At 48.5% G+C, this 24,352-nt stretch overlaps 10 protein-coding genes across 10 annotated transcripts; 5 read left to right on the top strand and 5 right to left on the bottom strand.

The window, feature by feature from the left end:
• Positions 1–412: 412 nt before the first annotated feature.
• Positions 413–2,197, bottom strand: aspA (uncharacterized protein; the record flags this gene model as incomplete). Its single annotated transcript, XM_077804799.1, has 6 exons — positions 1,954–2,197; positions 1,718–1,787; positions 1,535–1,651; positions 1,387–1,474; positions 733–1,335; positions 413–662 (listed from the first exon to the last, which is right to left on the bottom strand). The coding sequence occupies exons 1-6, from the start codon at positions 1,972–1,974 to the stop codon at positions 413–415; spliced, it is 1,149 nt and encodes a 382-aa protein (XP_077660937.1). The 5' UTR covers positions 1,975–2,197.
• A 1,702-nt stretch (positions 2,198–3,899) lies between these two features.
• Positions 3,900–5,020, top strand: AFUA_5G08530 (phosphatidylinositol-3,5-bisphosphate binding protein HSV2; the record flags this gene model as incomplete). The annotated part of the gene is made up of 4 exons (XM_748691.1): positions 3,900–3,968; positions 4,036–4,392; positions 4,452–4,730; positions 4,949–5,020. 4 exons carry the CDS (start codon positions 3,900–3,902, stop codon positions 5,018–5,020), a joined length of 777 nt encoding a protein of 258 aa, XP_753784.1.
• Positions 5,021–5,316: 296 nt separating this feature from the next.
• Positions 5,317–6,376, bottom strand: AFUA_5G08520 (IST3 family RNA-binding protein; the record flags this gene model as incomplete). Its single annotated transcript, XM_077804798.1, has 2 exons — positions 6,218–6,376; positions 5,317–6,154 (listed from the first exon to the last, which is right to left on the bottom strand). Exons 1-2 carry the CDS (start codon positions 6,271–6,273, stop codon positions 5,317–5,319), a joined length of 894 nt encoding a protein of 297 aa, XP_077660936.1. The 5' UTR covers positions 6,274–6,376.
• A 67-nt stretch (positions 6,377–6,443) lies between these two features.
• Positions 6,444–8,629, top strand: AFUA_5G08510 (dynein family protein; the record flags this gene model as incomplete). The annotated part of the gene is made up of 6 exons (XM_748693.2): positions 6,444–6,877; positions 6,968–7,129; positions 7,222–7,595; positions 7,653–7,746; positions 7,802–8,424; positions 8,486–8,629. The coding sequence occupies exons 1-6, from the start codon at positions 6,757–6,759 to the stop codon at positions 8,627–8,629; spliced, it is 1,518 nt and encodes a 505-aa protein (XP_753786.2). The 5' UTR covers positions 6,444–6,756.
• Positions 8,630–9,130: 501 nt separating this feature from the next.
• Positions 9,131–10,901, bottom strand: AFUA_5G08500 (spermidine synthase; the record flags this gene model as incomplete). Its single annotated transcript, XM_748694.1, has 3 exons — positions 9,131–9,526; positions 9,585–9,891; positions 9,955–10,901. The coding sequence occupies 3 exons, from the start codon at positions 10,899–10,901 to the stop codon at positions 9,131–9,133; spliced, it is 1,650 nt and encodes a 549-aa protein (XP_753787.1).
• Positions 10,902–11,229: 328 nt separating this feature from the next.
• AFUA_5G08490 (uncharacterized protein) lies at positions 11,230–12,106 on the top strand (the record flags this gene model as incomplete). Its single annotated transcript, XM_748695.1, has 3 exons — positions 11,230–11,302; positions 11,394–11,564; positions 11,700–12,106. The coding sequence occupies 3 exons, from the start codon at positions 11,230–11,232 to the stop codon at positions 12,104–12,106; spliced, it is 651 nt and encodes a 216-aa protein (XP_753788.1).
• A 933-nt stretch (positions 12,107–13,039) lies between these two features.
• On the top strand, positions 13,040–14,978 carry AFUA_5G08480 (putative serine/threonine protein kinase; the record flags this gene model as incomplete). Its single annotated transcript, XM_748696.1, has 2 exons — positions 13,040–13,541; positions 13,624–14,978. The coding sequence occupies 2 exons, from the start codon at positions 13,040–13,042 to the stop codon at positions 14,976–14,978; spliced, it is 1,857 nt and encodes a 618-aa protein (XP_753789.1).
• Positions 14,979–15,246: 268 nt separating this feature from the next.
• On the bottom strand, positions 15,247–17,692 carry AFUA_5G08470 (uncharacterized protein). Its single transcript, XM_077804797.1, has 7 exons — positions 17,501–17,692; positions 17,365–17,435; positions 17,146–17,293; positions 17,035–17,070; positions 15,927–16,973; positions 15,570–15,849; positions 15,247–15,487 (listed from the first exon to the last, which is right to left on the bottom strand). The coding sequence occupies exons 1-7, from the start codon at positions 17,639–17,641 to the stop codon at positions 15,360–15,362; spliced, it is 1,851 nt and encodes a 616-aa protein (XP_077660935.1). The 5' UTR covers positions 17,642–17,692; the 3' UTR covers positions 15,247–15,359.
• Positions 17,693–18,238: 546 nt separating this feature from the next.
• AFUA_5G08460 (SET domain protein) lies at positions 18,239–19,561 on the bottom strand (the record flags this gene model as incomplete). Its single annotated transcript, XM_748698.1, has 1 exon — positions 18,239–19,561. One exon carries the CDS (start codon positions 19,559–19,561, stop codon positions 18,239–18,241), a length of 1,323 nt encoding a protein of 440 aa, XP_753791.1.
• A 432-nt stretch (positions 19,562–19,993) lies between these two features.
• Positions 19,994–23,828, top strand: AFUA_5G08450 (ubiquitin-associated-like domain-containing protein). Its single transcript, XM_077804796.1, has 7 exons — positions 19,994–20,336; positions 20,398–20,466; positions 20,531–20,564; positions 20,630–20,776; positions 20,834–22,069; positions 22,121–22,569; positions 22,622–23,828. Exons 1-7 carry the CDS (start codon positions 20,250–20,252, stop codon positions 22,940–22,942), a joined length of 2,343 nt encoding a protein of 780 aa, XP_077660934.1. The 5' UTR covers positions 19,994–20,249; the 3' UTR covers positions 22,943–23,828.
• The last annotated feature ends 524 nt before the right edge of the window (positions 23,829–24,352 follow it).

The following is a 24,352-nucleotide window of genomic DNA, read 5'->3' as shown; positions in this document are numbered from 1 at the left end:
CAAGCAGCAACTGTAAAAGATTAGAAAAGCTATTCCGGACACCGGGCATTGCAACATGGATTCTGAAGATCGCCGAAATCTCCAGTGGAACGAGAAGAAATATAAGGCCAGTAAATAAGACAAAAACAAATGTCGGGAGCAAGCAACAGCCAGATACCATCCCTCGGTCTTACATACCGCTCTATCATATAGGGGAATGGTGATGGTCATCGAGAAATGAAGCGCTGCATTTTTCTTGGTATCCTCCCTCAGCAAGACGAAGCTATTAACGTGAATAGACGGTCAATGTCAACCCCATGAACAGTTACAACCCGCTGTGCCACAAGTTCCATTAGGTTAGCACAGACTGTTCGAGCTCGCAAAACTGTATCCCGCTCTGACAGAACAGCCTTCAAAAATGGAAATAAGGAATTTACGCATCTCCGTTGGCAGCCTCGGGCTGAAGGGCCATTTGGTTCTGGCTGGCCTCACGTGCCATGCGGGCTTCGATCTCCCTGAGTTGGCTTTCGCGGGCCAATAGTTCCTGGCGTTTCTCGGCGATCTCACGCTGCACCTTGAGCTCAATCTCGCGAAGTTTCTCTTCCTCACGACGGAGTTGCTCCTCCTTGAGGCGGACTGATTGAGATGCAAGATCTTCGGGGTTCATAGAGGAATCGTGACCACTGCAATTAAAAATTAGTATCTTGTAGAAAAATAAGAACAGAACCAAAATAGATTCGAGGAGCAACATACGCAGCAGCACCGTCCACGCTCTTGCTCAGCTTCTCGGTACGATAGTTCTCGTAGAGGAAATCGTGGGTGATCTCCTTCAAATCTGCGAGATGGCTGTGAAGCAGAGCGCTTCTAATAGCCAAGAAGTCGGAGTGTCTGGGATTCTCAACCTCCACAACACCCCAGGGATACTGCCGGGCCCGCACTTTCCGTCCATCAATCTCAACGAAATCTTCAGAGCCGACAATCGCGAATGGCATAAGCCCACGCAGCTCAGCGTTCTCTTCGACTGTGTCTTCATCATCCTCCTCAATATCGTAGGGGAAATTGTACACAGGGATGCGGTAGTGCTCAATATCCTCCATGATGAGCTTCTTGGACTCGGCGAGTTCGGCAGGGGTGAGGGAATCGGCTTTTCCGATAACGGGGATGACATTGACACGAGGAGAAAGACGTTTCATCAGTTCGATATCCAACTCGCGCAAGCCGTGACCTGTGGGTGTGATAAAGTAGAGGAGGACATGGACACGGTTGTCCCTGAAGCGAGGGTTACGCTTGATTCGCGATTCTTCAGCAAGAATATCGTCATATTGGCGTTCGAGGTATCCGACGATTTCACCAAAGCTGAAGAACAGTCAGTCTTAAGGCGCACATGCGGAACTAGTTTCTACATGCCTGGCTTCATTGTCAATCTGGTCACCAAAACCGGGGGTATCAACGATGGTGAGGGAAATCCGGGTGCCTTCGTCGTCTAATTCGAGTTCTTTGAATTATGAAATCAGTGCTGTTTCTTCTGGGTACCTAAGCACTGATGGTAACTTACCGACTGTGACAGGCTTGATACGAACACCCTCCTCAATGTGAGCGCTGGCAGCATCGTCGGCATCCTTGCTCTCAAGGACTTTCTTTCCGCAAAGGGTGTTGACAAAAGTTGTACGTCCTGTGCAAAGGAGATACCAGGTCAGTATGGGGAACAGTGGCCAGGTAGTCGAACTTTGAAACATACCGGTTCCGCTAGCACCACAGACCATCAAGCAGAACTGGATACCCTTTTTGACATTTTTCTTGCGACGGATCTTATGTGGAATGTCAGATTATGATCTTCATAGTAAGGCAACAGAGACACAGGTCTATGAGTCGTAGGAACTGGACCCCAATCGGAACAATTGTGCGAAATGGATGAGAAGTGGCGGGATTGTTCTCCTCAGTAAAGAGGCCAGAAAGGGGAAGCAAACAACATACCGCGTTAAGAGCCGACGACATGGTGGGCTAAGGGATAAGGGAGGGAACTCGAGTAAAAAGACAGAGTCCAGGTGAGATTGTAGAAAAAGAGGGGGAAAGCGAATGGCAGCTCCAGGAACTCAGGTTATGAAGCCAAAGTGAGCAACCGGGGAAGTTAGTGAGGTAAAGTTGGATGGATGCTTGTTGTGTCTCTCCTGAGATCGAATGGAGTGAGCAACAGACCAGTTGGAGACTTGACTGTAGCTAGTTTAGGGGGGAAGGTCCAGGTACCGTATCGATGTTTCCACGGAACGCAAATACAGGGCATCTTACAGTATGGTACACACCTACCAATTCAACCCCAGCTGAACAATCTAAGCAACACTCCCCGTGCGGTACCTGATTGTTTTATTCTTACCTCGACTGGTAATTTACTAGGCCTATCTGGGTTTTTGCTTCTCCAGGTTAAAAGCGCAGAACTACCCCAGCTGAAGAGAACGACGTGGATGATTAGAGAGTGCCTTTCTCTACAGTAGCCATTCACATAGTAACTTATTGTCTCCAAAACGTCATTTTATTATTCAACTAGTGATGTAAAAAAAGAGCTAGCTGCTTGGGTGATGCAAAAGCGCTCAAAGATTCGCCAATTCAGGGGTTGATACTTAATGTGGTGGTGGGTCTATCTGGCTCTATGCAGTGTAGTAATTTATTGTATCAAATGTTCCAGCTTACCTTCAATTCCTTGTCCTGTACTGTCTGAATCCTGATATTCTTGCCTAAGGCAAATACGGGCACGGCACCACGTTAAGATGAGGCAATGGATACCTCGTTGAGACTAATTATAGAGAGCAGCTATATACAGACGCAAGCTGTGAATCCATTACAGGGTTTCTGCCAACAGAAGCTGGCTGATATGGGTCGACTGTATGAACAATCTGTCTATTTTAAGAACAACCGGTCAAAGCAGGTTATGGAACGCTTTTCGAAGGATCCATAGCCAAACATCATCTTCTCTACCCCTGGCCGGTATGGCAGAATAGCACTGATTTTTAGAGGTAGCCTAGCGTTACACTTGTGTCGAGTTCCCGATTAGAAAAACTGATGTCGACGGGCCATGTAGGAGAGGCGAAGACACATGTGGTGCTTGTTGAGAGCTTCATTATCAGAAATGGCGATGAGACGAGCTCGACATTGTATGTGACATCAAACGCTAGCACAAAGACCCTGTTCTTACTGGCAGTTGCTTAAGTACATGGTCCAATTTCAAGCGAGAACATTGCTTAAATATTAGCAATAGTTAATCATGTGATGATAGCCACCAACTGCGGATACCTCAGGCACTACAGAGTACACCGTATCTACCTATTGTTGGTCCTTCAGTATTTGTCTGGGGAGCTCGAAACGTTTCGTCATTGCTCCGAGGTCTGAGCCCCGCGGCCTTATCACAAGGTCCGATCCAAGATGCTTCATTCAACATCCAGGCATTCTTGAATTGACAGTATTCTCCTGGTGTTGCTCTTGTCTTTTTTCATTCAGCTTGCGGTAGCAAATATTGTTCCATCGGCAGTGATCCCTATCCTCCCGAATATTACCTAGTACCTAGAGGTTCTCCTTCATGGCTCCTATCATTGCCTATCACTATGGATACTCGACAGGTTATCGACGAGTCCGTGGGGCCATATTCGCTTTCTGCTTGCTTTAATAGTGACAATAGCTGCTTCTCTGTTGGCTTGGATACCGGCTTTTGTGGTAAGAGTTGGCTCCCAGCGATCTATAGCCTTGGAGAGAATGCGTCCCAAAACCAGCACAGCTAAATTTTGATCGATCAACCACAGTCTTCAATGCGAATCCATGTGAGCTAAAAGTATCACGGGGTGCGTGCCATCCTCATCTGAAGATGCACCATTTCTAACTCTCCTTTTCTTCACGACAATGCAGATTTCAATGCTGGAATAGGCGTAGTGGTAATGCTGGGCCAGTCAAACTACCTGGCTATTGTTGGTGGAGGAAGAAATCCCAAATTTCCTCAAAACAAGGTGCGCAGCTTTCAATTTTGGACGGCTTGCATACTTCGGTGAAGCTGACTCGTGAGACTCTTTGCAGTTGGTGATTTGGGACGATGCGAAACAAAAAGCAGTCATAACACTCGAGTTCCGTACGTCCGTCCTAGGTGTCCGTTTGTCGAAATCGCGAATCGTTGTCGCTTTATTGAATAGTATACACATTTTCGCGTTTTCCAATCCTCCACAGAAGCTCTCAGTCTTCGAAACCACCGACAATCCCATTGGTCTGGCATGCCTAGGGCAGAAGTTACTCGCTTTTCCAGGAAGATCTCCAGGGCAGGTGCAGATCGTCGAGCTGGAAACGGGAAATGTCAGCATCATACCTGCTCATAGTACTCCGCTGCGTGCCATGGCATTAAGTCCCGACGGTGAAGTGCTGGCAACAGCGAGTGAAGCGGTACTATAATCGCCCCTTCTGTGACGATAACTATACATGATTGACCTGTTACTGTTTAGGGCACATTGATACGAGTGTTTTCTACGAGCAATTGCACAAAGATGGCTGAACTGCGACGAGGAGTTGACCATGCGGTGATCTTCTCACTTGCGATTTCACCTTCGAACAATATATTAGCTGTCACGTCGGATAAGTCTACTCTCCATTTGTTCGATATCCCCCATCCACGAGGTCAGTCCCGCCGAAGCCAGTCACCTTCCTCGCTGTCGGAGGAAGTGACAAACCACAAATGGGGAATCTTAGGCAAAATTCCCTTGCTCCCGCGAGTATTCTCTGACGTATATTCTTTCGCGAGTGCCCCTTTCGAGATTGGCGAAGAATCGCCGCCAGGGTCACTTTACGTTCCCCCTTTAGGAACATCTTTTGCACGACCGTCAAAGGGTGTCTTGGGCTGGCCCGACGATCGTACCATACTTGTGGTAGGATCTGGCAGAGATGGGCGATGGGAGAAGTTTGTGATCCGTGAAGGGGATGATGGGAAGCGGCATTGCGTGAGAGAGGGTTGGAAACGATATCTTGGGGCCGGCTGAGGCCGCTCCTTTCTCCTTGCATTGACATCATGGGTTGAAACTGATGCACATATAGAAGATATGCACCTGGTAATGTAATAGTTGAAACTAATCGTTCCTCAGGATCGTGTTCCTGTTTCAGCGATTTGATTCGAATAATATGGGCAGTATAATAGAGTTGAGCACGCCGATTTCGTCTCTGCATTGAGCAAGCTGCGCAGTGCTGAGTCCCCAATATGGAGGTCCGAGAAGGCGGGTTGAAGTTTGTTCTACTGCAAGCTGACGCCTGCTTCGCATGTTCCTCTTTTAATCACTAGAGGACGAACTGGGGCAGCAGCCATTGATTATTTGATCCCTATGATCGTCGACGATCGTCTCTTTCAAGATCCTTTCGCGGTACTGGGGATCGGGAGCGCACAGGCGATCTCTCCTTGTGAGATTTTTCTCTGCTTGACGATGATCTGTCTCTGTGGGAACGCTCTTCCCTGGATAATGACCGATCACGGCGATGCCTGCGTTCTCGAGAGCGAGATCGATCCCCATCTCGGTGATGGTGATGACGATGGCGGTGATGGCGGTGATGGCGGCTTGATCGCTCCCGACTTGCATCTCGTCTACGAGAATGCTTCTTCTCCTTATCCAACCGTTCAAGAGCCCGTGCGATTTCTTCCTTCTTCTCTTCAATGAGATATTCCTTCATAGGGTCCTCGTCGTCGTGGTTCATCATCAACTCCTGAAGCTCTCTCTCTTCCTTGAGTAGGGGTCGACTCCGCGCCTCATCCTCTCTGGAATCACTGGACCTTCGCTTCTTGTGTCTTCTTTCGTCATCAGTATCCTCCACCCTTGCGTTCCGATCAGTAGTCTCGCCCATCAGTTTCGCGACGTTATCCTCCTCTTCTTCGTTGTCACGTTTCTTGTATCTCGCATGGTCCACTCGCAGAACCCTGCCCAAGACTGTCGCCCCGGTCAAATTATCTACAGCCAAATCTGTACTGCGCTGGTCCTCATATTTTAGGAACGCGAACCCTCGACTCTTTCCGGTTTCTTTGTCCCGTATCAGATCCACATGTACTGGCTCTCCGTACTGTGAAAAGATTGTTATAATGTCGCCTTCTGAGAGATCGAATGGGAGGCCCCCGATGTAAATGTATGCTGTATCCCGATAATCTGCATGCCAGGAAGCTTCAGGTGGGCTACGAAATTTCAATCACGTCAGTAATGTGAAGCCTGTAAGATTCAGAAGATAACGAACGTACACTGCATTTTCAAGTTCGCGCTTGTTCAGCGCTTGAGTTTGACGAATAGCGTTCATAGTCGACACTTCGTAGTTGAGAGGCTGTTGTATTCTAGTCTTTGGCAAATATGAAGATAATGAGGTAGCTTGATAGTCGCAAAAAGCTCCTAGGTCATGGTATCACGGGTGGGCTCCGCGCAAGGTCCCACCCGCAAAGACGGAGCGGGAAACTCATAATATTACGAAACATTGTTTACAACTGAGCGGCTTGACTTTCTTTGCTTTAAAGGAGAACTTCCATTTAATATTAGAACTCGTCATTTCTGGACTTAACCTGTCGACTATATCACTTAATCTCAAGTTCGATTCATCTGTCGATTTGCGGGCACGAATACTAGCTACAGCATCAACCTTGAGCGTCCCCTGACACTGTCCGCCTCTTTCCCTTCCCTGTGCGCAAGGCCTCAAGATCGACGCGTTAAGCAGGTCAGAGCTCTGATAAAGACTTTAATTAGCTTTGGAATGGTCAGCACAGGTTGAGCAGGGTCGATCTTGGACATAATGTCTGGAAACAATAGTCGACCGTCAAGTAAAGATGGCCCAAAGAAAAACATCTGGTCGTCCATGCTGGACAGTGTCGCAAATGGAAAGCGCTTGCCTGAGAAGAATCTTTTGATATTAGGTGCGCAGTCTTCTCATTTGTTCTCTATTGCCATCTTGGTTGTAGTTGAAGTTTATAAACCTGCTTGCTGATATATCAAATCTACTTCAGGAGGAACACCAGAATCACAGAGGGAGTTTATAGAGACACTATCCGTGGACACTTCGGATCCTACTTTGATCAGCGAGAAGCGCAGGGGAAGGTCACCGCCAGTCGCAAATCAATTCGCGTTAGGTTACACATATCATGACGTCCTGGACGCCGACCAGGAAGGTGATTCGGCCTTTCTCAAGTCTTTACCCCACACTGCTACCACCGATTGGGCTTTTGTGATGATGATGGCTAACCAGTCGTTTCCACCTCAGATACCTTGGCTCGGGTCTCTGCATACCTACTTTCCGAACCGTCCTTATCCTTTGCACCGCTCCTCAAGCCACTCTTAACTCCTCAATCAGTCCCAGAAACTTTAGTCGTAATCCTGCTCGACTGGTCGGACCCCTGGACGTGGGTTCGCAGATTGCGGGAATGGGTTCGTTTGCTCCGACATGTTCTCATTTCCCTTGACGACGAGACAAAGATTGTAATGGAAGAGATCATGACGGAATGGAAGGATCGAAAAAGGGGCATGGATTCCGGAGCGCAAGGGTTGGCCAGCTCTGGAGGACCGGTGACGATACCTCTCGGCCCTGGTGAATGGGATGAGGGGCTTGGAATCCCTATGTGTGTGGTCTGTCAAGGGGTATGTGGTACTATACCATGGTGAGCGGACTAGATTGGGCTGATAGCTCTTCAATAGGCGGATAAGATCGAGAAACTGGAAAAGGACCACGGATGGCGTGAAGAGGAGTTTGACTTCATTCTTCAGTTTATGAGGACCATTCTTCTGAAACGTGAGAGTGTCCATTCTCCTAAATTCTTTCGAGAAATTACGCTAACGGCTAGCAGATGGCGCATCGTTGATATATACCACCGCGTTCCTCGCAAACTCCTTGCAGAGTTTGATACATTCGTCCCTTGGAATACATTCGTTACTGAAGCGACAATCGCTCAAGCACAATGTGATTGATCGGGACAAGATTTTGGTGCCTCCGAATTGGGATTCATGGGGGAAGATTCGAATCATCAGAGAGGGTTTTGATATGGAAGGTGTATCAACTGCTTGGTCCATCGAGATCCAGGACCCTCCCGAGCCACTCACTGGAGCCGTCGATCAACCTCAGGAGGACAGCGCAACGGGTGCCGAGGACGGGACCAGCGCTGTGGCAATATTCGAACAAACGATCACAGATCCAAAGCGCAATACCGCGATAGCGCATCCCGGAAGCCAAAATAGCGCGAACAAGATTGAAGTGGAGACGCTGGACATGCAGAGCTTCCTTGCCAAGCAACTAGAGGTCCTTGAGCAGTTGAAGCTGGAAGATGAGAAGGATCGTGCGACAAAACAAGTACCTCATCTTGAAATGTCACCTTTAGAAGATAACGGTCGGGTAAATGAGCACATCGGGCCGGTGCAATTCAACATGGGAGGTATTCAGGTCGACGCTGACGACATGCTGCGGAAACTCAAAGTAAGCTGCCGAATCAACCTCAACGGAGATGTGCTTCGAACTTTTTGCTAATCATTCATAGGAGAGAGAGGCCAACCGAGTCCAGAGAAAAGAAATTGCTTCGTCACCAGGGGATGAAAAGGCACACAATCAAGCGCTGGCGAATTTCTTTGCAGGCTTGGTCAAGAAACCTGGAACGAGTCCGCGCGGAAGTCCGTCGGCTTGAAATACCGGCGAGTTGAGTTGAGCGTCCTTTTTAATTGTACTTTTATCGTTCCCGTTCAGTACATACTCCAAGGATCGAGCATATCGGCTTGGCGACGCTCTTTGTTTTCGATACCAGAATAGCCCGTTACGATGGATTTTAGGAGTCTTAAGAAGTTGGGCGACATATCTGACTAGCACGTATTCCCTTTATCTGTGGAACTATATTCTATCCGGCCGAATGACAACATAATATGACCACCAATAGTGATACTGTTGGGTTGTCTGAGGAATATCTGCAAGGTACATTTTTTGGTGACGCCTAGCTGCAAAGAAATTGGCAATGCCTTTCCCACTTTTTTTCAGCTTTATGTTACGACGCATACTTCATGAAAATGAGGCTGAGCGGAGCTTTCGAAATACGTCGGACAATCTTTTCTTCACAACAAAGCTGTGCAAGCAACTGACTTTTCAGAAGATCAATAGTAACACATACACTTATGTAAAGAAGAGAAAAATCATTTTACCAATTCTCCCATACCGCATCCGGCATGACTGTTCTCATGATCTCCCAATGGGCAATTGCACCACGATCCTGGTACTTATGAAGCCGGCCCGTTTCCTTTGCAACCAGAACACGCCTTCCACCCTTCTCAACCTTTTCGAATTTGGCTGGGTCCACCTCGTGCTTGGGCACAAGGTAGTGTTGACGAGACTTGCTTCCCAGGAAATCGGCTTTGACTGGATCTCTGAAGCGAAGGGGTGTGTTGCTCTTCTTGCAGAAGATTACCATGTTGGTGAAATCGAACTTGGCATCCGCGGCTGCGTCTTCGCGGAAGATCCTGCACGACGGGAAGACTGCCTTAATTGTGCGCACCGTGAGTGCGGCTGGGTAAAGTGAGATATCACCGGCGTAGTTCTATAGATATCGTTCAGTCATGAGGTGACGGAGTTAGTAACGGAGGGGAGGGTCTTACAATGGCAATAACACCATCCTCTTTCAATAGGTCATATAGACCCTTGATGAATTCGATTGTGAAGAGCTCGACTGGCTCCGCCCCGCCGGTGAAGACGTCATGGACAATGTAGTCGTATTGAGCAGGGTTTGGGGATTCCTGGGCACGCTTCACAAACACTGAAGCGTCTTCAATAGCTGCAATGTGACTGGAAGGTAGGTGGAAGTATTCCATGGCAAATTTATGCACAACCGGATCTATCTCCACGATTGTGGTCTCGATGCCGTGCGTAATCAACGCAGCGGGGGTGGTCCCAACCCCAAGTCCACTAAGAAAGTCCAGTTAGCTGACTACCTTACCTCCACAAATTGGCGTCGATAGGGCTCCTTACATGACAAGAGCCCTGCTGTTGGCGTCCGGACGCGCCTCGCCGTGGTCGGTTTCGATCAAACGGATGGCTTCGAGCATAGCAAACACAGCGTAAATGGGGTCCTTGACCTCGGGATGGTAATTGCGCGGCATCTTTGTCCATTGACCGCCAAGGAGACTATGATCACATCGCATCACTCGGAAGCCATCTTCCAAGTTCTCCAAAACGGATATGTACCCGGTTGAAGAATCCTGTCTAGCGAGAAGTTCATATCCTTCCACTTGAATAGCAGAGTTCAGAGCAGCAGTTGTGCGGCCGAAGGGCATGTGCACATTAAACGTGAGAGAGAAGAGAATAGATGGAACCGCTAATACAAGCCATTTAGATGGGATGGTAGCCGAATACAAGCTCGCAATCAGTAATTGAAGGCCGCCACGGCTCAGGAAGAAGGTCAAGCCAATGAACTTCGAGATAAACGCTTTTGAAAAATATTCCCCTGCGGAGTAGATAACATAGGACCCGAGAAGGGGAATATGCTCTGTCATAAGGTCTCCATGCTGGCTCATGTTCAGGCCCGCCTGCAATAGTTTCCCGGCGCAAGCCACAGAAAGGAGTACCAGAGGGTAGAAGGTAAATATGTCAATAATTAGCGGGCCAGTTGGATTCCCGAAAGATGAGCTCTGGTGAAACATGAAGTACTGGATGGTCGATACCCAGAATGCGAGAACGGGGACCAAATATACTGCTCTGCGGCCAGACAGCCGATGGATCACGTCCTTCAAGAACCAGCCTGCAGCGGCACTGACAGCTACTCCGTACCCGTGAAAGATATGGGAAGGCGCAGAGCCAAAAACCGGAGACAGTGTCAAGAGAAAGACAGGGGAATAGAAAGCAGTGAGGAACAGCAATGCTACACCTGGCAGAAGCTTTTCAAGCTTGACTTGCTGGAACATTCCGGGAGAAGACATGATGTCGAGCTTTCAACGTGTCTGTTTCGGCTCTATATCCAACTATCGATGTAATCAGCTGCGGCTTATCTGCAAGGGTTCAAAGTAAGGCCCTGGCTATTTCAAATATGATAGCATTGCGCTCGACCTCGAACAGTAAAAGATGTGAACAAAGATACCACCGATAGGAGATGGTAGCCCAAAAGGAAAGGGAGAGACCCAGTGTAAGGACCAGAATGGCAAATATGAAACAAAAAGGAGTAGATAGCTCTTACATGACCTGTTTTCAGATAGAATGCCGAATATCCATCGCCTGGCCGTCTGTGGGCTGTTATTCGCTGCTGGACTGATGACGGCGGAGACACAGGAAATTTGCCCGCCCGCAGCGTTCCGCAGTGCTTTCTTGGGGATTACTCGAACTGGTTAGTCTCAAAACAGCTACTGGTGGCTCTTTCGTCATCTTGATTTCTCTATCTTACATATGGTAGTCACTGATCGTTGATTTGCATCCAGACATGCCTCACTTTCCTAAGGGTACTGGATTCGAGATGGATTCAGACGGCGCAGAGCGGAACATCAAGTCCAGCTCAGTGCAACCATCCCCTGCCATGAGAGTGAAAAACCGTCGCAAGCGCTATCTGGACATGCATCCGGAGTACTTCTCCGCTGATCTCGAGGTTGCCGGTCCGCTTGCTCTGTCCTCGTTTTGCTTAAGAGACTGGTGGCTTCTTTGAACAAGGGGCCTCATATGCTAATATTCAGTTCCTGTAGACCCGTTGCTATACGATCGACTAATACGCCGGTTCCAAACCCCTGCAGAAAGAGAAGCCGAAGGGAGAGCAAAAGGGTTCTCCGGTATTCTTCAAGCGGACTTGCAGCGCTCGGAGGCCAGGCTTGATGCTCTCCATAATCCCAACCCCAACGCGATGTCCAGCTATAGTCGTGGTCCAAGTGGTGAAATCATTGCGGAGGACGCGGACGAGATACCCACAAATAAAGAGGAAGCCGAAAAGCTTTGGCGCTGGGAAATGACGATGCGCTTTCTGAAAGGGGAAGATTGCGACTTTGACTATACGCAAGTTGACGAGAATGACGAATATGATGATCAGACTGAGGAGCAGGAACGTTACTTTGACGACGAAGAGCCTGAGTGGATGGTTGAGGGGGCTGATGATGGGGATATCAAGTCCCGCTTGCAGGGAGAGACAGGCATACAGGATTTTTGAACGAATGACCGTGTTTGCCGTCTCTGAACGATGAAGTCCGAGCCTTCTGGCGGGGTTTCCATCAACCAAAGAGCGAAATCGCCAGGCTTAGTGATTCCCACATCCGTGCGCGTGGCGCAAGGCTGGCAGCCATTCAAGCTGCAAGCAATGGAATGCGTTTCTAGCACTTTACAGCTTCTTGTATCGGTGCCGCCGGAACAGCGATGATGGCCAGGAAAGCCGCCTCAATGAATGCATAGTATGGATATTCTATTCCCACGGAATGCTATGATTGCATCTAAGGGATTGCTGTTGATTGTCGTTACCTGGAGTCGGCCAGTCGGAAGAATGCTGAGACTTTCTGACCTGCCCATAGGCTCAATTGGTAAGCCAGTTGATTGCTTGCATATTATGAATGTCTCGATTTATTGGATGTTGATCGTGCTCAGACCAGTGGACAAGAATTCGTCTCGACAAAGATACACGGCGCCTTACCCTCGCTGACTCAACCTATCTACTCCATGCTTCATCGAGTCAGGTAGTAAAATATCCGACTTGAGCGCTTCCTTGACAGCGACCGATATTGCGCTATGTTCACACATTGGGTCAATATATGCCGAATAGTTAGTCATGTACCTCTGATGAGGAGATGCGAGCATAATGTCGTGATGTCGTGATGTCCTGCCTTAGGCAAGCAATATGACCCCCAAGTATCGCTGCAATGATGAGATAACATTTCAGAGTCGGCGGCACGACTTCGCCCACCCTCACCTCATCCATCTTACTCCCTTCCTCTCCTTCTACCTCTTTTTCTCTCTCTCGCAGTTACCTTCGCGCTTTCCTGATCATTCAAACAGATCTTCATTACATTATACTTTAATATATTTATTCATTTCATACCCCCATCAGTCTACTACTCCTTGTTCCTTCTCTTGAGCAACTACAGTACAGAGCATGACTCAGCCTGAGGATTTCTCACCTTCTGGCAGAGAAGTGGAACAAGGGCACGAGCCAGGCTGCTATTACCCCTCTTGTTCTGAAGAGCCAAGTCAACAGGTCATAGCAGGGGGTATCCATACTGGACGCTTTGAACGTAGCACCGAAACAAACAGCTTGGATTGCAGAGTTCGGGCCTTTAAGCAGTCTGACGACGTGCCATGCAACTCGAATGAAGCTGGGCCTTCGGGGATGGAAAGAAGCTCTTTGGCCGTCGATACGTTGAAGACTGCGAAGACAGGGACCACATCCTCGACGCCACCTCGGTCGATCTTCAGCTGTCCACGGGCCCATTCATTATCTTCGTCATTTAGCAATCCGGCTCCCAAGCAAGCGCCGCTTTACCTCGCCTCTATGTCACTCAAATGTCTCTTTCCTCGTTTACACAATAAAGTTGATGACGTACATAAGCCGGATATGCGGTCCGCCGTCAACACGTCCACCAGAAACGACACCAATAGTATGTAGAATCTTCATCTCGCGAATTTGCGCAGCCACTTTGAGATTATGTCTTGCGAGTGTCTAACTCATCTTCAATAAAGGGGTAAACGAATCATTCAAGTCATCATCTTCGGGCGTAGCTAAGGAGACAGGCCGTTGCCTTGCTTCTCGCTCAGACAGTTCTCTGGTACTCGCTAAATGTCGCACATGGGGCACACTCCCTGATCACCTCGAGATACCGGACGTTTCAATTCCAGTGGATGGAAAAGGCAAGTCTGCGCTTGCAGATGCAGTTCTTCCCGAGACTTTCACAGTTGATAGCTGCAAACTTGGTGACGAATTTGTCGACACCAGCATCATTCCTGGCTTGCGGAGCAAGGTCATTGGTAAAGGTGTCACGGCTACTGTCAAATTAATGCACAGGAAAGGGACCGGAAAGCAGCAATATTATGCGGTGAAGGAATTTCGCAGAAGTCGCAAGGAGAACCTGCAAGCTTATGACAGAAAGGTGAAACTTGAGTTCAGCATCGCCAAGAACTTACATCATCCTAATGTCGTGGAGACTATTCGTCTTTGCTCCCACGCAGGCCGTTGGTCTCATGTTATGGAATACTGCAGTCAAGGGGACTTGTTTACAATCGTGCAACAACGATATCTTTCTTTTGAAAGTCAGCTGTGCCTGTTCAAACAACTCTTCCAAGGCGTTGCATATTTACATAGCATTGGAATTGCGCACCGCGATATCAAACTGGAAAATTTGCTCTTGACGCAAGACAGTCACTTAAAAATCACCGACTTCGGATGCGCCAAAGTCTTCAGTGAGCTCCGCCGAGATCTGCGGTCAAATGACGCGGAATGCGGGGAAGTATTTGGTAAAATTCGCAAATGTGGCCCTGGTGTTTGTGGTAGCCTGCCATATATTGCACCGGAAGTTCTAGCAGAAGATCGTAAGTGCCCCTGCAACCCCTATGCTACCGTATGTTATGGTCTCCTAACCGTCGTTCAATCCCCAGGAAGTTACGACCCGCGCTTCGCCGACATATGGTCCTGCGCCATCGTTTGCCTTGCCGTGATTCACTGCGGTACGCCGTGGGGCGCCGCAGAAGAAAAGGATGCCGGGTATTCTCGTTTTCTCAAATGGTGGGAAGAGTTCCTGAGAAGCGAGCCGGACCGAATTGTCACAGGGGATGTATATCCTAGAATCGGGAAATTCTTCTCGGATCTTCGCACAAAAACTCTTCTGCGTCTTATATTACGGATGCTCCATCCTATCCCAGAGAAACGGACTACCATTTGCGACGTGATGAATGATCGCTGGATCAAGAGGATTGAATGTTGTTGCCCGGAACCAGGCAAGCCATCTAATTGCTTTGAGGAATTTGATGGCATAATTTATCGGAAGGTTCACAATCATTTACCCCCGGCAAAAAAAGGTTTCCTCCAGCGCTGTATCTAGCGCGGATGCTTGCGTGTGTTATTCAAGCCTCTTTCTGCGGACTTTTCATCACCCCTGTTTGAATGTAACTTAAATATTGCCTTGGGACTGACTTTGCTTCGCCTGCATATAATTGCTGAAATATTTCGAGAATGGCTGCTTGCTTTATCTCAGTACGGAGAGATTGCTACGGTTGGATTTCAAGCATTATGTCACTATACCTGTAATGATATCCAGATTATTCGAGTTCTACTCAGCTCAGGACAGCCGCTTCGATAGTCAAGATGAGTGAGAAATGGTAACAAAGACATTCAATGCGAAAGATATGCTCCTGTAAGTCCTCTAGTGGAAAATAATGATCGCCCAAAAGGTTCTAGGAAAAGCTCAGTGTCTCACTATCGTCTAATTAGCATTGCTCTGCTCTTTCAGAATCTTGATGGCAGTCTCCTTCAGCTTGAACTTCTGAACTTTGCCGCTCGCAGTCTTGGGGAAAGAATCGGAAGGTGAAAGGAAAAAAACATATTTCGGAACTATTAGCAAGTTGGTTTTGGTTAGCATATTGAGGTATGAAGGATGTCTTGCCGCTAAAAAGAAAAGATAGAAGATTCTTACCGAGGTGGTTACTCAGTCGCTCGCGAACCCAGTCTCTGATCTTGTCCTCGGCCACTGTCCTGCGATCCTGCTCTTTGCAAATAATGAAAGCAGCCACCACTTCGCCATACCTCTCGTCTGGAACACCAACAACAGACACATCGGCCACGCCGGGGCAGGTAAGGAGACAGTTCTCGATCTCTAGAGGGTGAATGTTCTCGCCTCCTCGGATGATGAGATCTTTGATACGGCCCGTGATCGTGATGTAGCCATCCGGTGACATGGAGGCTTCGTCGCCAGTCTATGGTCCTCGGTCAGATCCCCTGCAACCTTATGGTGCCTAGAGACTGAGAACGCAGTTAGATAGGGTTGGCTTACATGCATCCAGATCTTCCCTTCTTGGTCTGCGATCATCACTTCAGCGGTCCTGTGTGGATCACCCCAGTACTCCTTCATTAGCAAGTACCCAGACACAGCAAGCTCGCCTCGGGTGTTGATGGGGAGTATCTTGCTTCGATCCGCTGGATCGACGACCTTGGCTTCAACATGAGGCATTAATCTACCAACGGTACTGATCCGCTTGTCTAATGGGTCATCGGTCGCTGTCATGGCCGAAACGGGACTAGTTTCAGTCATGCCGTAGCAGATGGTCAATTCTGTGAGATTGAGGACCTTATGCAGCTTCTTCATGAGCGCTTCTGGAATGCTGCTACCAGCGGCGATGCCTGTCCGAAGAAACTCAAACCCTTTGTGTTCTACTTCGCCTTCCTGAAGCAGGCCGAGCTCTTCGAGGAACATGGTAGGCACGCCGTAAAGTGCTGTACATTTTTCCTCCTGCACGGCTTTCAAGGTGGCACGGGCGTTGAATGATTCCGTAGGGAATACAATGGCTGAGCCATGAGTAGCGGTTGCCATGTAGCCTAAAATGCATCCGAAACAGTGGAACAATGGTGGAGGACAGCATACAATGTCCTTTGCGGTCAACCGCATTCGATCGCCAATCTGGGAACCATTGTTCAAGATTGAGCGGTGGCTCAGGCATGCCGCTTTAGGCATGGCGGTGGTGCCAGACGTGAATTGGATGTTCACTACATCACTAGGCGAGAGATCCTGAGGAGGCAGTGGATTCGCATCAGCGACGTTGTCTGATATGACCGACGTGAAAGGCGTCAGGCTCTTGTAGTCCGACCATTTGACTCTGCCAGAAGAGTTATCAACAAAAATGACATTCTTCACTGAAGGCACCACTGCGGACTCTACTTTTCCTGTGTGGAGATCCTGGACAAGGTGCTTGAGTAGTGGGACATTGCTCCGGGGTTCTTTCCGCGGTAAATTGGACTCGGCACTGATGATCAAATGGGCGGCTCCAAGGTGGCTCAACGCCGAGATGACTTGAGTTGCATTAAACGACGGATTAAGGGGTACCTGAAGGTGTGGTTCAGCGGACAACTCTTTATCGGAATCGGCCGTTCATGATGAAACATACCAAAATGGCTCCGAGTTTGAACAATGCATAGGTTGCCTGCGAGACTCAGGTGTGATTAATTTCCAGCAACAAACGCAGCTCATGGGAAGGCCTAGAAGACAGACGACATACAATGGCATACTCGGAAGAATTTCCAAGCATGACGCCGACACGGTCCCCTTTCCGCACACCCACTGATTCCAGTCCTCGCGCAAGGGCATTACTTTTGGCATCGAGTGAGGCGTAGGTCAATCTGTAATTCTGATGTTTTGATATGACGCTTTAAGTGCATGAGAGTCAGCCATGTTGCTCAAGTCTAGCAGGATCGATGCGCAAGATTTAGTCACGTACGCTTCCCTATCGCCATATTGGCTGACAATACTCGCGAAGTGGTCACCAACAGTAGAGTCAATCAAAGGCGGCTTAATATCGGCGTAATGTCAGCCTGCTTCAGATAGCCGTTACTAATACCATAACGGGTACTCACCTCTCTTGGTCCACAAGCATAGCTTTGAGTGAGCAGCCCTCGTCGTGCTGAAGGCACTTTCTGGAGAGCCCTCAAGGAGACGCCGATACACCAATTCTGACGAGGGATAATCCCCGCGCGACACACGGTAAACATGCACATGCTATCGATAGCTCATAACTCCTGAGAGCTGAGACGAGTATAGGATCCGAGGTAACTGTCAATCGCGCCCTCAGCTATCCTGTATACAACCCCTTCCTTCAGGTATGTTCTGAGAGCTAGCGAGATACTGTGCTTCAATGATTGAGACTTGAGAGGGTGTGCCTGGCTGTTTGGTGTCATATAGTGGGCGAAGCTCCGTTAATGCTTCCCCCGCACTTGTCGGCTGCAAGCAAATGCGGGGTTGATGAGGAGAGGTCGTCACTATTCCCGAGGAAAGCATGACCTCTTGTTGACAACTAGTGATCGACTAGAGAGTACTTTGTTTCTAGTGGACTAGTTTACTATGGGTAGCATAATGGCTTCGTCCTAGTGGAGTAAGCTAGGGTCACTAGGCTTACACTACTACGTTACTGAAAGCATCGAGATCTCTTAAGGGGTCCGAGGCTAGCCGAGGCAGTAAATTAATACCATCCCACCATCTTGACCATTGGGTACAAAACCTCTTATGCATACTTGGATATTAATCGCAATCATCCAAACATGACAAGTGCTGTAAAGTACAACATCAATGCGCTAACGAGAAAATTTGATGAGAACTCAAGCGTCAGTCTCCTCTTCGGTGGCCGCCTGCGAGCAACAACCAGGTTCCCCACAAAGACACTTTCTATTCTTCCAGTAGCCTGTGCCATAATCAACAGTAATCTCCTCGAAAATGTCGATATCCCTAACTGCCTGGACAGCCATAATGGTTCTCTTGCCGACAGTCATCTTGAGAAACGTCGTCGACGGTTTGCAAGAGTGATTGAGGTACCGAGTCCAATTCCCATGCTGTTTCGCCGATATCAGAGCGAGGGGATGACCTTCAGTCATCTTGGATTCGTGCAGAAGACCGTATACACGGTCATCCGTGTAGTCTAAAGGCCGAAGCTCTCCGACATACTCGTCGAGTATGTCTCCCTTCTTGAATCTGGCCAGAGCCCTTACCCCAATCCCCCTTTGAGGGTAGTCAACAAGTTCAACAAAACACATTGCAAGAGTGGGGCGAGGTATTTTGCAGTTGCATCCGCGCTCTGCATAACAAAGGTCGCAAGGTCCGTCGCGATCATGAATGCGAATTGTGGGGTCTTTCTTGTCTTTGAAGTAGCTGGGATTGAATTTATTCCCGTGGCTGATGTTGATCTGGTTGTGCCCTTCGTACACAGGCTTTCGAATAGAGCCATTTGCAATAACCATATGATGAAAGTGGTCATAAGCTACATCGATCCTTGGGATCAGGGCGTACTGGAGCCCCGGTATCTGTTTGTCCGCATGTTTCAATAGCTGGCCTTGCCAGTCCAAGCCTCGCGACTGCGCAAACACGTCAATGCTGGTCCAGTTTTCTCTGATCTTGAGCATCAAAGCTGCCCAGACCTGTTGATTTTCGTTATGAAATGCCAACCGGAAGGCTTCTGAGAGTGCACAAATGGCCAACAACCTCCAATTAAATCTTCGAATGAATTGGCCAACACGGTCTGCTTCCTGCTTCGATGTGTAAGTCCAATCGTGAAGGCCTACCTTCGCAAGCATTTCCTGGCGAATAGCTCTGTCTAATAGCCAGGTTGCTTCTTGATGCTGGTTTTTGTAGAAATGTAGGTCCGGATAGCGTTTGATACGGTTCTGCATGAGGTGATTGCGGAGCCAGCAGAGCAGATGGATGTCGTAGTACATAGCAGCCAGAATATCGTGAACCAGCTCGTTCACACGCATTAAACGCCTTCTTGCCATCAGCTCGTTGTCTGTATTTGTAGCTGGAACGTCTTTCTCAGGAAGGCTTTCCTCATTCTGAGGAAGCTGGAATCGTACTTTCTTGGACGTTTCGGGCTCAGGTCGTTCTGTCAGATCCTCCACAGAGTCGTCGGGCGCTCGTCTCTTCGCTGTCATTGTGCCTTGTTGCTTACCTGAAGCCTTGAAATTGAAATTGGTAGCAAATTGCAGAAAGAAAACGAGATCTGATGTTGTTGACTGCAAGTTGTCGGTTTCAGTATCAACAATGAAGATGTTTAGCGAGCGTTGAGGAGGAAAGCACAAGGGATTAAATGTCAGTTCCCATGTCGTATAGTATTACAAGCAAAATAAAGCTTTGAGTATGAACCTTGGAATTGTGACATTTGAAACATCTTTCATTCAAAGTGTTCTTTGAGTACCCTTTACGTCCACAGACTGTTAAATGAACCTCCTTTGTGCAAATTCTTATCATTGCGGTCCAGTCCAAGTTTCTTTTATGGAATTTCCTAAAATTGAACGATTCTTTGATCGTTTCTTCTATTATACTGGGATTTCCCTTGTTTCTTGATACAAAAGAGAGTTCGCTGTGTGAATTGTTCTTTCATGTAAATTCAGGCCTCCTCAAGATGACAATGGCAGTGGGCTTGGCTGACGGATGTCATGTGGTGGGGAAGCTTAACTGGAGGCATCCAGAGGTTCCAAACAGACAACTCCTCACTTACCAGCTCCTTGATTGAGCCCTCGTTTCTTTTCTGATCTTGATTGCTGTTGACTATAATCTGGTTGCTCTCGTCGCTGATATTTCGTCTGCAATCATCTTCAATTTCTGTGTGCGAGGTACGGCATGGCCTCCGAACCGTCAGAGGAAGCTATCACGAACTTTGTGAACTTCACAAGCACATCGCGGGAGCATGCAATACGATTTCTGAAGGTGAGCAGATATCATAGGCCATCTTTATATAGGTTGTATGCTGACATCAGGCGCTCTGCAGGCCAATGACCTCAACTCGAATAAAGCTATCAACGCATATTTTGAAGATCCGACTCCGCCCCAATTAGAGGTGACTTTTGGAGATGATTAGGCTTTATGAGACTGAGACTGACCTCGGACTTGCTACGCTATAGGCAGGTAGTTTTCAACATGACGAGAGAGTACCCTGTATGTCCATACCAGCGACCACCGGATACTAGCATAGCGACCATGTTAACAGTCCTGGCTCACAGCCTTCCAGATTGAACAGTCAGACCCTGTTGTCGGAATATCCTCTGGCGTACCTCCTTCGCGCCCCCCGTCGATGTCGAATTTGTGTGAACAAGCACAGACCACACAGTATCAAGGGCATAAAACGGGTCCTGCTCACGGCGCTGCAGGTAGGGTGCTTCACTATGGACGCTCTGCGCCTCTTTGCTGACACGGTGGATTCTCAGATGTAGCGGAGGCAACAGGTATGACACTTGCTGAACAGGAGGAGCGTGAACTTCAGGAAGCAGTGGCTATGTCATTGAACCAGAACCTGGGCCATCAAGAGATGGGGATCACCAGCTCAAATCAATCGAATTTCGGCAAAGCCACGCGGGATCACTATGATGAAGGCGCATGGGCAATGACTCTTTTCAATTCGAGTGCGCAAGAGATAATCATCAGCCCAGACCCAGCGGACCGCAGAAGAGTAGCAGATGAACCGGCGTTCCTTCGCCCATCCCAGGATAATCTGTACCTGGGTGGGCTGTTGACTATTTTGCATTCAATCCCTTTGGCGCGGGAGGCTCTTCTTCTACGAAATAAGGTCCTCCCGAAGTACGGTCATGACCCGCAGTGGTGGAACGGCCAGCCGATCAATTTACCTAAAATAGTCACAATGCAAGATGCGCAAGACGGTGACACGGCCTGGGACGACATCCTTTACGAAACTCAAAGACTTGTTGCTTTTCTAGATGCGACAAATCGCGCATTCGGTAGTGTCGATGCTCTTTCAAGCCTGAAAAGTATGGTATCTTACGACTCCGAAAGCGGCATCAGTCAATTCTTGGAGAAATGGCAGGAAGCCGCCGTCAGAGCGGACCCTGGAAACCAATTGGCAACAGTGTTCTCGTCAAACGCATTCAAATGTCCCCTTTCAGTGTATGACACGCCAATCCAAAAAGAGTTCTTTATCCTTGACCCGTTCGTGGAGCCCGATCACGGTCAAACTCTCTACGATGTGCTAGATCGGACCATCTGGTCCGACAGACCAGGGGAAGAGCTAGATGACGTATGGCTGGAACATGTGGCTGAAGTTTTGATGATCAAATTGGATAGCTCTGACTCAGCGAAATCTGTGGATGTGAAGATACCAGCGGTCTTCTACCCGGATCGGTACCTCGCCACTTGCAAGGACCTAGCGCGTGATTTCCGTGCGCGACGGCTTCAAGTTTACGAAGAGATTAACAAGTTAGAGGCGTTGATGAATCGCTTCTCTGTCTCGAAATCGGTCTTTCATAGAGGGCTTGGATCTAGGGAGATACTAGAAAAAGCCGCTGTTGCTGCATCTTTCACTTTGCCCAAGAGTCTTGCCAATGGAAGAGGTGACTTGGCTTTGACACCGGAAGCAGCAAACGCCGAGGCGCAAAGATTGGCCGCAGAGTTGAGAGATCTCTCAAGCAAGATCGAAGACAAGCTGAAAGGTAAGTGTACAAGTTTGGTTTCATTGTATAAGCTGACAATGTACATTGCAGATTTGCAGAACAGGAGACAGAAAGCTGTTAAAACGCTTCGAAACTACTCCAAGTTCCTCACTGAACCTTCGGAATCACCTACAGAGCCACCACAACATCGGTACACGTTGCGCGGCGTGTGTACGGAGCCACATATTACTTATGTCCTCAGACCCGTCACATCCCACAACTCTGAGCAAGCGACAGATCTACAGCCGAGCGCAGGAGATCGGTGGCAATGGTGGCGAATAAGCTTCTCTACTGACGATGCAAAGGCCCGACGAGCAGAGACCAATCGAGATGGGAAGGCTGCAGCAAGCGCGGCCGATGTCGTGGGGTATACTGCGCGCAAAGTTCGAGAGATCGAAGTGCTTCACGCTGCTCGTGAAGAGTCCAAAAATGTCCTTCTCGTCTATGCAAATTCTAACGCGATAAGCGTTCAGGCTCAGCCGCTGCCAGCCGAACTTCAAGTAATGCAACCCTAATGATGGTGTGTGGAATCTTTGGCTGACCAGAGTGTAGACCTTTGTGGATGTGGATAATCAAGCATTCGAAGCGGAGTTTGATGAAGCAGCCGTTGGAGATTCTATGGAGGGGCAAATTTCAAATGCAAACGCTGCCTCTGGTGAACTCGAGTCTCCGTCTCATCTCGAGGGACAAGACCACCAACTGGCGACTTCTGATCCGTCTGTCAGTAGAAAAGTGAACGTATTCGACTATGAGATTCCGTCCTTCGATGATGAGATGGAATCTAGCCAGGAGATGCAGGAAAGAGGTAGACCGGGTTTACTGAGCACAGCAGGGGCTGCGCAACCATCTCGAACTATGACTCAACATAGATGAGAGCAAGAAGATGAGCTGATCAATGAACACGCCTAAAAGAAGAGTACCACTCTCCATGGGATAGACTTATTTCCAACTGTGGCGAATCATGACTGATGAAACAGATCTATTTGTTCGATAAATCAAGGAGTCAGTCTACGGTATTGTTACTAGAGCACACTGTTGCCTTGTGTTTAGTCCAAATTGGTATGTACATGGAAATAACAGTCCTACGAAACCTTTTTTTGGCCCGGAGTGAACCAGCACGACATATGCTGTACACCCGCAGCTTCAAAGGCCTGCGTGAGGTCCTTTCGAAGCTGACTAAAGTGCCCTCAAGACTCTCGGTGCACTGGTACGAGGACATCAGATTTCAGCGCCTGCAGCAGCCTGGTAGTAGTTATGAGTCAAGAACGCGATGGCCCAACTCATCGAGATTATCTGGGTTGTGCTCGTGGCTGAGCTACATGGCGTCGATCAGCGTGAGCTTCTCTAAGCCTAGAGCCAATGACGCAGTGTTCTTGAGTGCGGCGAATCCTATGTCCTATTCCGCCCTGCTGGGAATAGCATGGGGTCTGTGAGGAAGGTTACGCCATCGATGTCGATGATGGCCATTACGGTTCCGACCAAGTTGATATCCGGAGAACTTGTGAAGCTTTCAGGGCTCTTTTCTCGCCTGGTCTGGTAGCAGACGGAAGCACGCTCGAAAGTTCGTGAATGGAATGATGCTCTAGGTGTTCATAAGTCATGAGCATGCTGTAGCACTTGTGTTTATACAGATTATAGTAGTCATTTCCCGGAGTGAGCCCCGCACAAGCGCCGGCCCCTCTTAAATCCATGTAAGCTTTACATGACAAGACGCTCGGAGACTGTGCGTCTTTCTTCCGGTAACCAAGAAGGACTGTTGTGACAATATTCGAATTCAGAAACGGTTTGGACTGCCAACTCAATTGATAAACTCTCTTAACTAAATACGGTTAGTGGGTGGCTAACTGGGCATCCATGGGGTCATGCATCCCCCATGGCGCATGCGGAGTGCCATGTGGGAGTCCGACCACACTCTATGCAGAGTAACAAATGTCTCAAGGTTCATCTCGTTTCATTAATACAATTATGACTAAAGGTGTTGGTTACTGATCGACAGAACCCTATCTGTCCTAGTGATGTCCTCGGTCGGTGGATAACGTCATGAAAGTCAAGAAGAAGTCGGTATGCGGAAACTGTAGACAGAGGAAATTAGGGGTAAGATATCGCATGATCTCTTGATAGATTCAGACAAATGCTATAACTCTCATCTCTTAGTGTGATGGGAAGCACCCGGAATGCAGCCAATGCACACTTACTGGGCGCAAGTGTCCAGGTTACCCGCAGGAGTGGACGTTCGTCCAGCAGAGCATATCTTCAACTGAGGCATCGCATCAAAACCAGATC

Source organism: Aspergillus fumigatus, chromosome 5, assembly GCF_000002655.1.
Source record: "Aspergillus fumigatus Af293 chromosome 5, whole genome shotgun sequence".
NCBI lineage: Eukaryota > Fungi > Ascomycota > Eurotiomycetes > Eurotiales > Aspergillaceae > Aspergillus > Aspergillus fumigatus.
The sequence above is the reverse complement of the archived record's forward strand: the minus strand, read 5'-3'. Positions and strand labels throughout refer to the sequence as shown.